This window comes from Thamnophis sirtalis, unplaced genomic scaffold (assembly GCF_051295495.1).
Source record: "Thamnophis sirtalis isolate CommonGarterSnake01/CBP01778 unplaced genomic scaffold, rThaSir2_p1.2 scaffold_3, whole genome shotgun sequence".
Lineage (NCBI taxonomy): Eukaryota > Metazoa > Chordata > Lepidosauria > Squamata > Natricidae > Thamnophis > Thamnophis sirtalis.
Window position 1 is genome coordinate 160,079,644 of NW_028261383.1, and position 15,364 is coordinate 160,095,007.

General features: G+C 38.8%; 1 protein-coding gene across 1 annotated transcript in view; it reads left to right on the forward strand.

Moving 5' to 3' along the window:
- COXFA4L2 (cytochrome c oxidase hypoxia associated subunit FA4L2) overlaps window positions 1–15,364 on the forward strand; it is a 57,282-nt gene that overhangs the window by 17,643 nt on the left and 24,275 nt on the right. The window contains exon 2 of the mRNA XM_014061737.2: window positions 1,709–1,794. Within this exon, the coding sequence (XP_013917212.2) occupies window positions 1,709–1,794 (86 nt within the window). The remainder of the gene's footprint in view (window positions 1–1,708; window positions 1,795–15,364) is intronic.

Consider the following 15,364-nt stretch of genomic DNA (forward strand, 5'->3'; position numbering starts at 1 on the left):
CAGTTGCCAAGCATCTGAATTTTGATCACATAATCTGCAACGGTCATAACTGCGAAAAACAGTCATAAGTCACTTTTTCCCCAGTAACTTTGAATGGTTACTAAACAAACTGTTGTAAGTTGAGGACTACTAGTATCCAGTATAAGTTTTAGAATATTTTATTATTATAAATGGTGAAATTTTCTCTTATTTTTCATTGCAGAGGATATCCTACAAATTGACTTAATTTTTTTTAAAAAAGGGAATCCCTAAATAAAACAATTTAAATACTAAGAAGCAGCAATAGTTGATTAATAGTTTCAAGAACAAGCAGAATTTCAGTTTAAATCATCTCCTTAACCTTGGTGTTTTGAAAGTATTGGGATTAGAACAGAGGTTGTATTCAGCAAGTTCTGAGCAGTTCTGGAGGTAGCGGAAATTTTGAGTAGTTTGGAGAACCAGTAAATAGCACTTCTGACTGGCCCCACCCCCCTCTATTCTCTGCCTCCTGAGTCCCAGCTGATTGGGAGGGAATGGGGATTTTTACAGTGTCCTTCCCTTGCCATGCCCACCAAGCCACGCCTACCAAGCCATGCCACATCCACAGAACAGGTAGTAAAAAAATTTGAATCCCACCATTGGACTAGAACTTTCAAAATCACCAATCAATGCAGACAGATCCAACACAGAGATCGCTAGGAGAATGGACAGAATTCTCAAGGAATTTCATACATTGGGAGCTGTACAAAAGAACTTTTTTTTTTACACTTCTGAAAAATCAAACTTAGATAGGGTAGGGAGTAAAGAAGATTGCCTTGATGAATGTACGCAGAAGTCATTGTCTAGGGGTTGAAGCATTTTTTAAAGGCTAGAATAAGATAACATTTGGAAGTGGGTTGGGTGAAGGACTCCCCAGTTTATTAGCTATAAGAAGAGGAAGTTGTAGAGCAGAATCAGACCTGGCAGATCCTATTATTGCAGACTCAATGAAAGCGGTTTTGGTCTTCCTGTGGAGTTGATTTCTGCTCTGGTCTACCTTCTGGGTCAGGTCTACCTTGTGTGCTTTGTAGATGTAGAAGTAACTTGACAATGGGTGAGATTTTAAGGCAAGAGATATCTCTATAGACATTCCTGTTTTAGTCACATACGGTACATCCATTGAATCGGCACTGTGTTCCATTGATTTGGGAAGAACAATTTGGGTGAAAGCTGTTTAGAAAGAAAGGATACTCAGGGGACGATAAGTGAGAGGCTTGGAAAGGTTAAAGAGGTAGAAGAGATTGGAAATTGAACAAGCGGAGTCAAGGGCAGGTTAGTAGATAGTGAAAATCAGTCTGAGATTACATCCTCGCTGATAAAGTAAATGGCATCGTCCATGATTAAATAAAATATCCCAGTAACAATTTTCAGCAGACAGAGGAACTATTTGACCATCCATAGACTTTTCTCTTTAGTCCCCCTGGCTGAAAAGTCCTTCTCCCTTCTCTCCTTCAAGATACCACCAGCACAGAGCAATTTCTCTCACCAAGACATGGCTATTTCCCCTCCCCTCTTTTAATCCAGTCACTCAAACTGACAGCTACACTATGTACAAGAACTGGGCTACACGATTGCTGTGCCATATTTTCGCTGTAAATCTCCTGATGTGTCAAGAGCTCCCTTTCATTCCCCAATCCCCCTGATAAATATTCATTTTATCTTTTTCATCTCTCTCTCTCTCTTTCTTTAGCTCTCCTTAATTCTCATCACTGGATTTGGAGTTGCAGGTGGTCTTTATATCCTGGCCAGGAAGACCTTCTTTGTTCCTGAAGTGAGGTATGTTTCTGGTCAGCAATTACATTTACATTGGGCCAAGAGTCTCTGCAATATTTATAAGGGATCCATTATTTGATCTAAGCTAGCATTGTAGAATCCTCGTGATCTGGTTTGCCATTCTTCTTCACACAGTTGAAGCAAACCGAATCCTGCCAGCATTAGTACAAGAGTATCAGCAGGATTGGCAAAGGCGGTCAAGTTGAATGTTAAGGACCATGTAAATCAGTGTTTCTCAACCTTGGCAACTTTAAGTCCTGTGGACTTCAACTTCCAGAATCCCCCAGCCAGCACAGCTGGCTGGGGAATTCTGGGAGTTGAAGTCCACAAGACTTAAAGTCGCCAAGGTTGAGAATCATTGATGTAAATGCTTGGGCGAGTGTGGGTTGGATTAGATGACCTACAAGGTCCTTTCCAACTCTGTTAAGTTATTAAATCTATTAAATGACCTGGGAAGAGCAATATTGCTTAAGAGCAATAAACTAGTTGTCAGGCCAACCTGTCAGGTCAGATTTGACTGACTGATTGATTTAGTTTGTCAAACTTGAACAAGATAACAGGTATAAGTATAAACATAGATATAAACAAAGGAAAGGAGTAAAAATAAATGGGACTTTAGGACAGGGATGGTAGGCACGCTGGTACATTTATGCATGTCCCCCTTTATGGTCCTCTTAGGAATGGGGTGAAGTTCACGGCAGACAGTTTAAGGTTGAAGCTGTGGGGGTTTGAGGATGTAACAATGGAGTCAGGTAGAGCATTCCAGGTATTGACCATTCTGTTGCTGAAGTCGTATTTTCTGCAATCAAGTTTGGAGTGGTTCACCTTGAGTTTGTATTTATTGTTTTCCTGTGTATTATTGACGTTGGAGCTGAAGTAGTCGTTGACAGGTAGGACATTGTAGCAGACAATTTTGTGTATTATGCTTAGGTCAGACCATAGGTGGCGTAGTTCCAGGTTGTCCAAGCCCTAAATTTCGAGCCTGGTGGCGTAGGGTTTTTATTGTGAGTAGAAGAGTGGAGTACTCTTCTCATGAAATTCCTCTGGACTCCCTCAATTGTATTAAGGTCCGATATACAGTGTGGATTCCAGGCAGACGAGCTGTGTTCAAGAATTGGTCTCACAAAAGTTTTGCATGCCCTAGTTTGCAGTACAATGTTATTGGAGAAAAATGCTCCCTGGCCCAGATTATCCTAGGATTTATGTTAGCCTGGAGAGGAGAAAGAAAAGTGAAGAATGAAAAACTGATTGCTGCTCTTTATAGGGATAGAACTTGAACACCTACCTATTTTTCAAATTTAGAGACCACCCATCTCACTCACAAAGTGACTTATCCTTGCTCTTGTTTCTAAGAATCAGAGATCAATGTAAAACCTTAGTGCATGTGGGTATTTTCAGATGTAGGCTTAGAACATCTTACTTCAAGATGTTAATGACAACTCTTCTGCTCATACTAGTGAATGGATCATAAACTCCTTGTCTGACAAAGTCATAGGTTTAGTACAGTTTTGAATAGAACACAGGGGTGAAATCCAGCAGGTTCTGGAGAACCGGTAGCAGAAATTTTGATTAGTTTGCAAAACCAGCAAATACCACCTCTGGCTGGGCCCAGAGTGGGGTGGGAATGGAGATTTTGCAGTATCCTTCCCCTGCCACGCCCACCAAGCCACGCCCACCAAGCCACACCCTGCCCACCAAGCCACATCCACAGGAACGGTAGTAAAAAATTTGAATTTCAGCACTGATAGAACATGCTTTTGAGATTTGAATTTCATTCTTTGTGGCACTGTATTTGTATTACCCAAAGAAGGAAATCTGAATTTAAGATGACACTGGCCCCAATCCCCACACATTCAGTGTCCATATGAACAACAACAACAAAAAACCCCATGCAGTATGTAATTATTTACAATATCAATTGAGAACTGCCAGTTAAAGTTAAAACTATTCATGGTGATATTTCCCTTCCCGACGATAGTACTCATGTGCCACAGTTGTTCACCCAATAATTCTAAAATGGTTAAACTCTAAGATTAATGAAGAAAACAGCTAACATTTTTTAGGGGGGGAAATACAAATTTTGATGAAATATCTTACTGTCATTCCTGGTAATCATAAGATGATTGGTACTTTCAAATATTGGAAGCCAATAATTGTTTTAAAAATTGCTGCTGAATCAGGGAAGAACTCTAAAAGTACAACATAAAAATTGTTGATGATATCTATTGCAGAGGTGGAAGCATTAAACATAAAATATAATAACGGTATTGGAATAAATCTGTAAGTTCTAAAGTTTACAATTAATTCAATGGCTTTGTCAAGGAAGGTTTTAACAGTCCATAAACTCTGCCAGGATTACTTTGATATATACATTTCTTCATACAGCCTCCTTGGCAAAAGATTTGCTCTTTAATTTTAAAAGTCACTCCATACATGCTCAAGCGTATTTTTGCCTCATTTTTAATTGGAATAAAATCTCAATGTTTCTTACATTTTCACTATGACCAATCTTAGCCTAGTGGAGATGATGCCAAAATAATGATGTTTTCATTCTTGGCTATCTGTTCCCATAAGAGATGTGTAGAATGTCTTGAGAGGGATGCGATGAGCTTGATAATCAGATAGGTTGGCAGTTCAGCGGTTTGAATCCCTAGTGCTGCTTAACGGAGTGAGCTCCCATTACTTATTCCAGTTTCTGCCAAACTAGCAGTTCGAAAGCATGTAAAAATGCAAGTAGAAAAATAGGAACACCTTTGGTGGGAAGGTAACAGTGTTCAGTACACCTTTGGCATTTAGTCATACAGGCCACATGACCACCGAGATGTCTTCGGACAGCGCTGGCTTTTTGGCTTTGAAACAGAGGTGAGCACTGCCCCCTAGAGTCAGGAACAATAAGCACATATGTGCGAGGGGAACCTTTACCTTTACCTTTTAGAATGTCTGAGCAATATTTTTCCAGGAAGGGGGAAAAACCTTTAGTGACATCTACAAACTCAGGTATGTCAATACCTCCTCCAAAATGTAGAAGTTCCATAAAAACATGGAAGAAGTAAGAAAAGGAAAAAAGATGGATAACTATTGAACTCTTGATCAGTGATACCTGCCTGATAAGCATCATGCTTTGGGCCTCTGGCAAGTGTACTGTGAGTCACCCTTTGAAGATGTCTAATGCTTTTATAATAATATCTGTTTACTTGCTAAAGTGATCACTGATTCAATTTGGCACCAGCTGCCCAAGGCTCTTAGCACAAAAATTATCAGTTGTAGATTTCCTTTGTCTTTGATTGAATTGCAGATAAAAGTGGAATAGACAGATCATCATCAGCCTCTCAAGAGATACAGGCACAATTAGCTCCAGGCTTTGGGGGAAGAGGCTGATCTCCTAGAACTCTTCCATCCAAGTTCTTTCTCTTCTCCCTGGAGTATTCACAGTCAGAGAACATCAGAAATTAAGGGGAAAGGTTATTCCCCCTGAGTCTGTTACTTCCGTCTCCTAGATTGGGGGTGCATAACTTTTCTTTGGTCATGAAAGCATTTGAACAGGCACAGCACTACAAATTAAATGAATTAAATATTGCTGCTATTGTTTAAAATTAATTATAAAACCACCCAGTTTTAGGACATGCACAAAGTTAGGACATGCATCTGTTGAATTCCACGTCTGAACTTGATAAAGTGTGAGACCAAAAACACCACTTCCCAAACAAACAAACTCTTATTCTTCTCTTTGTTTCCCATACACACAAACAGACACAAATCTCATCTACAAAAAAAAAAGTGATGGGACAAGGGGAAGCAGAGCGATGATGTGGAGAGCAACAGAGTGGGGAACGTGACTTCCTAATGGGCCAGATGTGGTCTTGGACTGCAGACTATGTGCCTGTTTTTGAAATCTGTTTCAAAGGGACCAACTAAGCCCAGCAGTACTAGCAAACTCAGGGGACACACAGCTCTCAGATGAGATCCATCTAGGAGTCTCAGAAAATTCACGATTTGGCAACAGTTACTGCTAGTCAGAGTAGTGGAGTAAAATCCGGAGCTAGAGTGGAATAAGGACATTCCAAATCTCTTTTTCTGCCTAGGCAACAACCAATCTCTTCTTTTATCAGGATCTGATTCCCAAATGGAAAGTTTGCTTCCTGTCCGGGGCCAAAGTGTTAGAGGAGCAGGAAAGAGTGCATGTGTGTGTGAGAAGGAGTTTCTCGTGGGAACTTTCCCCGCTTTGACTCCAGGATTGTTTTTCTGGCTCAACTTCGCCCTCTCCTGCTCCTTGCCCGATCCCAGATTGTTTCCCCACAGACACCTCGAAGGGGAAGAAAAGGATTAAAGAAAACAAAACCAAACAGAGAGCAAGAGTTTAGAAATACTTGATGTTCCAACAGCAAAAGCAAGAGATTTGGTAGATATTTTCTCCAGCCATCCTGCTCCTGGAAAACTCAGCTTCAAAATGAGAAAACCCCAGGTGTTGGCTACCAAACCCTTCCCATTACAGTCCAATTGCCTTCTGAATTTCAATCTGCACCTCCATGGCTTTCTTTCCCATTAACATACCTAAAATACAGTGTTACGATATTTTATTACCAATACTAATAAAATACTAACTAATGCCATAATAAAATACAATTTTATTATAGCTTTACATCAGGATGACACCAACTAGAATTGCTTCCCCCTATAGAGCTTGTGGACTTAATTCCACTCCCCACTGGTTTTACTAAAGGATGGAATCAAAGAAGAAGTATTTGCCACAGGCTGCCAAATAAATAAACACGGAGGGAGCTGATTTTCAACACTAATACAACTGCACACCTAAGATTAACCAGAACATTTTAAAGTTGTGCTAAACACCCTGACTTTTTATTTGTTTTATTTAGAGAGAATCTGAACTGGCTGATGACCTTCCCCTTCCTTTACAGGTGCAGCCACACACTTGTGTCATGCAGGCTTGCTATAAGCACAAAACTACACAAGTCTTTTCAAAACTATTTCCCCTTGCAATTACAATGATTTTTGTGGGTGCAATGACACTTGATCACCTTATAAACCCAGCAGATATAATAGCGCTGTATTCATTATCATCATGTGACCTAGCATGTGAGTGTGGGGGGAAAAAATCCAAACTCTTTCAGAAAATATTTAACAGAATAATAACAGAATGTCAGAATAACAAAGTTGGAAGGTACATTAAAAGTCTTCTACTCCAACCCACTACTCAACTAGGAGACCCTATAAGATCCCAGACAAATTGCTGTCAATTTCTTCTTAAAAACCTCCAGTGTTGGAGCACCCACAACTTCTGGAGGGAAGTTGTTCCACTGGTTAATTGTTCTCAGTAACAGGAAATTGTCCTGCTCTCAGGTACTTTGGAGAATAAGTAGACCTCCTCTCTGTGGAAACCCTTCAAATATTGGAAGATTACTATCAAGTTACCCTTAGTCCTTCTCTTCATAAGCCTAGACATACCCAATTTTTGCAACGGTTTGTTGTATGTTTTATCTTCCAAGCCCTAATCATTTTTGTTGCTCTTCTCTGTACTCTCTCTAGACTTTCAACGTCTTTTTTGTATCATGGTGACCAAAACTGGATGCAGGATTCCAAATGTAGTCTTTCCAGACTTCATGTGACCTTGATACTATACCTCTGTTGATATAGCATAGGATTGCTTTTTTAGTATCTATAGCACACTACTTACACATGCTTAAGTGGTTGTCCACAAGGACTCCTATATCCCTCTCATAGTTACTGCTGTCAAGCCAGGTGCCACCTAATGTATACTGGTACATTTGGTTTTTCTTGCCTAAGTGTAAAACCTTACTTTTCTACAATTGAATTATGTTTTATTGGATAGGGTTCAGTGTTGAAGTCTGTCAAGATCCTTCTCTATCTTGAGCCTATCTTCTAAAAAGTTGGCTATTTCCCCCAGCTTGGTTTTGTCTGCAAATTTCCTCTTCTATCCCCTCATCTAAATCATTTATAAAGATGTTGAAGAGTTTAATATATCATCCCTAATTTATAATAAATTTATGAAATATCAACTTTTCAAATTTTCATGTCAGCAAAAAGGATTGTCAGAATTTTGCAAAACAGAAAAAGTATTATTTTCACCTTGATCAAATAAACCAACTTAATATTCCTCCCTTCTAACAGTCTTAATATTTAATTCATTTAAAAATTGTAGTAGCATTTGATTTTTCTTCAATTCCTCTTTATCCCCTCACACAGATTTCTTCAAGGTTTCAGCAAACCTCTTAGGTAGATCCAATGAGAAAATATTTTCCAGGTCATTCTTTTGGTTCATCAGGTATATTTCCCCTTTAATTTTTAAAACTTCACCCAATTTCTTTTGTATAATCAATGAAGTGCCCTTTTCCAAATCATTCTCTTGGGTGTTCATTTATAGTTCCACTTTCACTACTTTCTCTGTCTTGTCAGACAAAATTTGCTCTACATTAGTCATTCCTTGATGAACATCTTTTTGAGATTATATATAGAATTAGCATCATATACTGATATTGTAACTAGAAATTTATGACTCCATTCTTTAAAGTTCTCTTTTTCTATCTCCAGTGTTATGACCTTCTGTAATATTTTGTACATCTCAGTTAATAAACACAAAAGCCAGACTTGTCTTTTTTCCCATTTACAGTCATTAGTCCCCTTTAGTGTCTGTTTCTAATGTCATAGTGACTTGTTTTTGTAATAGATAGCCAAAATAATTCTGGTTCCCATGAGAAGCTATTTATTTTTTATACTTAATTTTAAAACCTTATAGTAAAAACCAACATTCTAATTTAACTTGACCCTTAATCTATTTGTAACTTTATTAGATTAAAAAAATCTCATTTAGCTTTTTATGATGTTCGTTTCTTAAGTTTGTACACAATTTTTCATTTGTTCAGAGTTGAGGCTAAACTTATCTTTCAAGCTTGTTGTTGCAAAGATCTCTAATAGCTTTAAGATGGTTAATAGGCAATTTCCAAATGTGATTTGCAGTTCTAAGATAACTGATACTGTCATCTCCCAGTACTGAAACCTGCAGAAAACTGCTGTTATGTGGTCCCCTAATAAAGACCAGTCACAGCTGATTCCTGGCCACTCTGTGGATAAAAGCTCTTCAAGCTGTCCTATCTCTCACCACATTATGCAGTACTTGCAAATGTGTGGTCTCCATACTTCAGCATGCTGAAATTCCTTATTCCTAGTTTGACTCCAACCTTGAGAAATCTGCAGTCCATATGATGTATTCATTAGTATAGCTTGAACAGGTATGAAGACAGAGTACAGCCCTTTTTATCTCCTTTTCCATGGTAAACCATTCAGAGTTCTGATTGTGACTTTTTGGCTGTTGCAGATATTTCTTACCATCTGAATTAGATGCCAGGCTATACCTATTGCCAGTGGTGAAATTCAAAAATGTTCCCTAACAGTTTTGTGGGCATGGCTTGGTGGTCATGTGGTGGGCAACAAGCAGGAACTTCATAGAGTCACAGAGAGCTAAAAAAACAAACTATCACACTTTACACAAAAATAACACAAAAGCAACACAACTGATTCACACACAGTGCAAAAACAGCTGGTCTTCACACAAAATGGCCCCTGCAACAAGCAAGAACCTCACAGTCACAGAGAGCTCAAAAACAAACTATCACACTTTACACAAAGATAACACAAAAACTACACAACTGACTCACACACAATATAAAAGCAGCTGGACTTCATGCGAAGAAAAGGTTCCTATAATTGCGCAGCATAGCTGATTGTCACAGCTGATGTTGGAACCTTTTTTTTTACTTTTTAAAGCATTTTTTACTACCTAGTTAAAAAATTGCTTTAAAAAAGTAAAAAAGGGGATCAGCTGTGCGACAATCAGCTATGCTTTGCGATTGTTGAAGTTTTTAAAGCATTTTTTTTCCTACCGGTTCAGGCAAACCAGTAGCATTTTTTACTACCAGTTCAAGTGACCCCACCCAAACCAATAGCATTTCACCCCTGCCTTTTGCATTCCAGTCTCGAATGATCAGTGCTCTCAAAAGCTTTGGAGTAGCTATAAAGCAGATGTAGAGCTCTTTTTAAAAAAAATATTCTCTTGTTGTTTCCTTCATCTACTTAATATTAGCTGTTTGGTCTCACGTTCCTCTGTTCTTTCCAAAGCCTTCTTGTTTCAATTGCTACTTTTATCTGTATGTAGAACTCGGACCACTTCTGCAGAATTTTGAACAGTATCTTGATGGCATATGATATTGGGGGCTAGTGGCCTGCAATTAGAACATTTTAAATCTTTCTTTTGAAGGATTTGGGGATTTAATTTTGCTAGCCGTATTTTTTTCTACATTTGTTGAGAGAGGACTACCATGACCTTTTTTCTTTCCATATCAGCCTCTTTTAAAAGCTCCACAGGGATTTTATTCCTCCACCCTGGGTTTTCCCTTTTTCCAATTGCTAAGCCTATCTGACTCTCCCCTCGAGCATCTGTCAAGCTTCCAAGTAACGCCCCTAACAAAAGAAGATTCTGAGGTATGAGCTTCCTCAAAGTTCCATTTTATTAGAAATGTCATATTGGCACATCTGGGGAAACCCAAATCTGAAAGCTTCCAGGTTTTCCCCACCCAAACGAAAGGCCAAATCCCTGCCCAGTACCCACATGTCTGTCACATGGTCCAATCAGGCACCATCACAACTGTAGATGCCTCCTAGTCACACCACTGCAGGTGCAGGGCAAGACGTCCTTGACTCTCTGAGAAAGGGATGTTATTTTGACAAGATCTCTCACACTCTATACAATCCCCCTCCCAATTTCCCACAGCATTAAATGTGGCAGGCCTGAAGGCCCAATGCAAAAGATGGCTTCCAGCCTGAGAGCATCACAGGTTCCTTCTCATACTTTTCTCTCTTGAATATGATTTCATCTGAATTGATCTTCTTGAATAGTTTTTCCATGTATTCCTTCCTCTTTTTTTCATGTTATGCTCCATCATTAACTCCTTTCATGTTTGATCCTTATGGCAATGTTTCTCAAACGTTAGCAACTTTAAGATATGTGAGCTCCAACACCTCTTCCCCTCCCCCGTCACCAGACACCCAACCAGCTGGGAGTCAAAGTCCACATATCTTGAAAGCTGCCAAGGTCGAGAAATACTATCTTATGACATTGATACAAGGTTGGATGTTGCTGTGGTTTCTCTGGATTTCTTAAACTTATTTGTAACCTTATGCTCTTCTACAATGGATTCTAGGTTGTATCTCGTAGGGATAGGATCTTTTCTGATCTTTGTGAGTCTGATGTGTATTTCTCTAACAAGTAGTTGATTAATCAGTAGCCACAGACAGTACCAACAGCATTTTGAAATTCAGCATAGAGCTTTTCCATCCATTGTTACATAAGATGCAATCTATTTAACTATAGTGTTGCGTGTTTGGAGAAACCAGGGAGTAGAACCATCTTCCTGGAGACATCAGGATGTGGAAACTGATGAAAAAATAACTGGTGAGACAAACACCATTTATTATGCAGAAGCTTATCAGCCTCTTACATCACTATATTTGGTTCCTAGTTGAAATATTTCAACTGTTTTTAATGAAGGTTCTTCTCCAAAGTTTGCATTAAAGTTGCCAATAATTATTAGCACATACTTCCTTGGTGTTGGATCTATTACTTGTAATTTCCATAGAATTCATCAACTACTTCTTCAGCATCCATTGTTGGTAGGCAGTTGCCCTGAATCTTGATGAAAATTATTCTGTCGCTGATGGAGTTGTATCTCATTACAGATGCAGTGATTTGTTTTGGAAAGATAATTGTTACACTGTTTTTCCTTTGAGTTTCATTTCTAGGGTAGAAAATTATGAATTTGTCTGATTGAAAATGCCACATGCTTATCCATTTTGATTCATGCACTCTTGGAATTTCTCTCCTAGTCCACGGTAGTTCTGCTTTAACATGATCTTGCTTCCCATGATTCCTACAGCAGATATTCCATGCCGCTTTCTTGATAATTTTTTGGGAAGTAAATTACCATTGCCTTCTTCCCTAGACTGAGTGAGAGTGACTTTCTCAAAGCCACCCAATTGGCCTCCATGCTGAAGGCAGAACAAGAACTCATATTCTCCCGATGTATAATCAAGTGTCTTTAATCACTAGCCCAGACTGGCTTTCTCAATATGCTATAGGACATAAAGAAGTTAGCTTGTACCAACATCTTGGAAGCAACTGTAGTGCGAGAGAGCATGGAGTGTGACATTAGTAGTTATCCAGAATGCTCTTCAGTGCACCTAGAATATACTGCCCCACAATCCAGTTTCTTTATTGTGAAGTGAAGATGGATTGTGTACTAAACAAATGTGATCTCTTCACCAAGAATCCATCAAGCCTGATGAAAAACAAAATGACTCATGATTTTCTGCAGGAGCTGTCACCACAGCCTACTACAGGATTCATATTCAGACAATTCACCATTCCTAGTGCGTCTAAATCCAGAGTGAAATGTGATTTTAAGGGTGCCTTCAGCACATGCACATTTGAAACCCAAAGACTGGTTTCAATCTTTTATGTTATCCAAAACTGCAAAGATGGCTCTCTGTTGTAAAACTCAACACTTCCTAAGCATTTTACAAGCCTTCTAGGATACCCCGGCTTCAGTTACATCACATCTAGCAAAATATCTAATTAGCCATGAGCTTGTTGGCACATGCCTCACTGAATTTAATGACCATCCCAAGAACAATAGAGCCTGGAGGTTCACATTTAAAAATGTAGTCAAGCACTTAAATACTAGTGCAAATGAGGAATTGGACTAGTTCACCAAAAAGGTGGGGAATGTGCCTTTTTAGCATTATATTCAGTGATTAGATCACTGACTATAAATCACCCTAAACAATAAATAAAAATAGCTTGAAAAAAATTGAGGAAATGTTAATAGCAGCCCAGAAAATATAGAACATACATAGAAAATAGTTTTTCTAAGAACTTTAAGAAAGATATTATCCTGACCGGCTCAAGGTTGACTCAGCCTTCCATCCTTCTGAAGTCAGTAAAATGAGGATCCAGATTGTTTGGGGCAAATATGCAGACTCTGTAAAATCGCTTAGAGAGGGCTGTAAAGCACTGTGAAGTGGTATAATACTGTAAGTCTAAGTTCTATTCCTATTATGAAGTAAGAAAACTTGATGATGTACAAGATTGACCTATGTTTTCATATCTCTGTTACCTGGAAACAGTTTTTGGAGTAAACTCTGTAATTTTTTTTTTAAACCATTTCATGGACTTCATGAAAAAAGGTTACACAAGGTTCAAAATACAAAAACAAAGAATATGTTGTCTCTACTGATTCCTTTTAAAGTTTATCCATGACCTAGTCAAGACAAGAAAAGATCGAAGTTTTATATTTGTGATGATAACTACAAAGGGTATGATAATATAAATGCTCACAAATTTCTGCATGACGTTATCTGTATCTTTATAGTTTTATTATAATTCAATTTATTATTTTATTAACTATATCTATATATTTTGTCAACCCTAAATCGAACAGAAAGATAAGCATTATGGACAGATAAGATTCTTTGATAATCAACCCTATTTTCTAAGGAAGTACTGGGGGGGGGGACAGAGGAAAACCTGCAGAAGAATGCAGATAGTGACATAAGAAAATGCTTCGTTTTCCTTCCATCCTTATAGATCTCTTTAATGATTACAAAACAATTATCAAATATGGTAATTGTGGCAGTAAGAAATCAAATCCAGATTCTTCTGCATCTTACAACAAATTATGGTGAAAGCCGAAATAGGAGTTCTGGTTTAAAAATCTACTAGTAAGAATATAATACAAGAAGTAGTCTGATATGTTGAGGAAGTAGAGCTGTCAGGCCTGCAACCGGTTCCTTTTGGGAGGGGGAATAGTAAGGAATAGAATGTGATGTTGCCAAAATAAAATTCCTTTCTAGAATCCAAGGTCATCCTTTGTCTCTACACTTCTGCACCCAGTGGTGGATTTCAAATTTTTTTGGAATCTCCTCTGTATGTGTGGCCTGCTTTGTGGGAGTGGCTTGCTGGCCATGTGACCAGGTGGGAGTGGCTTGCCAGCCATGTGACCAAGTAGGAGTGGCTTGCCAGCCTTGTGACTGGGTGGGAGTGGCTTGGCAGTCATGTTACCAGGTGGGATTGGCCAAGATAATGTCACTGAATTCTTTGCCCCAATGGATGATCTACAAAAGAAGATATATAAAAGGAAATTTATTATTTTGTGCACTTACTACTTAAATAAGATTAAAATAAGTACACAAAACAATAAAAGAGTTACTTACAGAAGGAAAATGACTGTCCTTGCCAGTCTTCAGTATCACTGATTCCAATGAATGGCCTGCACAAAGAAGAGACACAGAAATGAACTGTTCAATTGCATGCACTGCATTAGGATGAAACCAGCACACAAAACAATAAAGACAGCTACATACAGAGGAAAAATGACTGTCCTTGCCAGTCTTCTACATCACTAAACCACACTTGCTCCAATGAATGGCCTGCATAAAGAAGAGACACAGAAATGAACTGGTCAGAACTCTTGCATGCACTACATTAGGATGAAACCAGAAGAATATAATTCTTTGTCTTATTTGATATCCATGAGCGCAGAGGTGGTATTCAGCAGGTTCTGACCAGTTTTGGAGAACCGGTAGTGGAAATTTTGAGTAGTTTGGAGAAGCGGTAAATACCACCTCTGACTGGCCCCACGCCCATCTATTCTCTGCCTCCTGAGTCCCAGCTGATCGGGAGGGAATGGCCATTTTTCAGTATCCTTCCCCTGGAGTGGGGTGGGAAAGGAGAATTTACAGTATCCTTCCCCTGGAGTGGGGTGGGAAAGGAGATTTTACAGTATCCTTCCCCTGCCATGCCCACCAAGCCACGCCAAAATTTTTGAATCCCACCACTGCATGAGTAGGATGTTCTAAACACATTGAACACCTCTGTGGAAGCGACAGAAACAACAATAAGAGACAGTAGTAGTTGAAAGTATCTACTCTCATAGAATGCATAAGATTGCAACTAGTTTGGGTGAGATTCGTCACTAAATAATGAAAGTGAAGTCCACAGTTAGTTACCTTTGGATTATGATGTCTATATCTTGAAGCCTTTCTATTTCACAGGAAATAAAAGAAGCACAAAGTCCATTAATAATGAAAACTTCATCTACAGCTCAAAGGTTTGATCTTGGATGGGTGATAGCAAGAGATGCTTGTGCCTGAGTCAATAAACGCAGCATGACCGTTAAAAAAAAATGGCAACAAACAACTTCAGACTATGCACTCTTTGCTATATTGGCAGAAATAAATTTGGTTACATGGAATAAAATAATTGTACTGTTTAGAGTACAGCCCCACCCACTCTCAGGAAAATATGCATGGAATAGGTTGGGATATATCTGGAATATGCAGTATTCCAGACCACAAAAGATGATAACAAACTAGCCCTTCAATAGAAGATAAAAGGGTTCATCAAAACGTCTTCTTTCATGTCTAGATCAAACTTTAAAGTGCCAGAATGAAGCCACCTTTATGGCTGTGCCGTTGGCCCAAAATA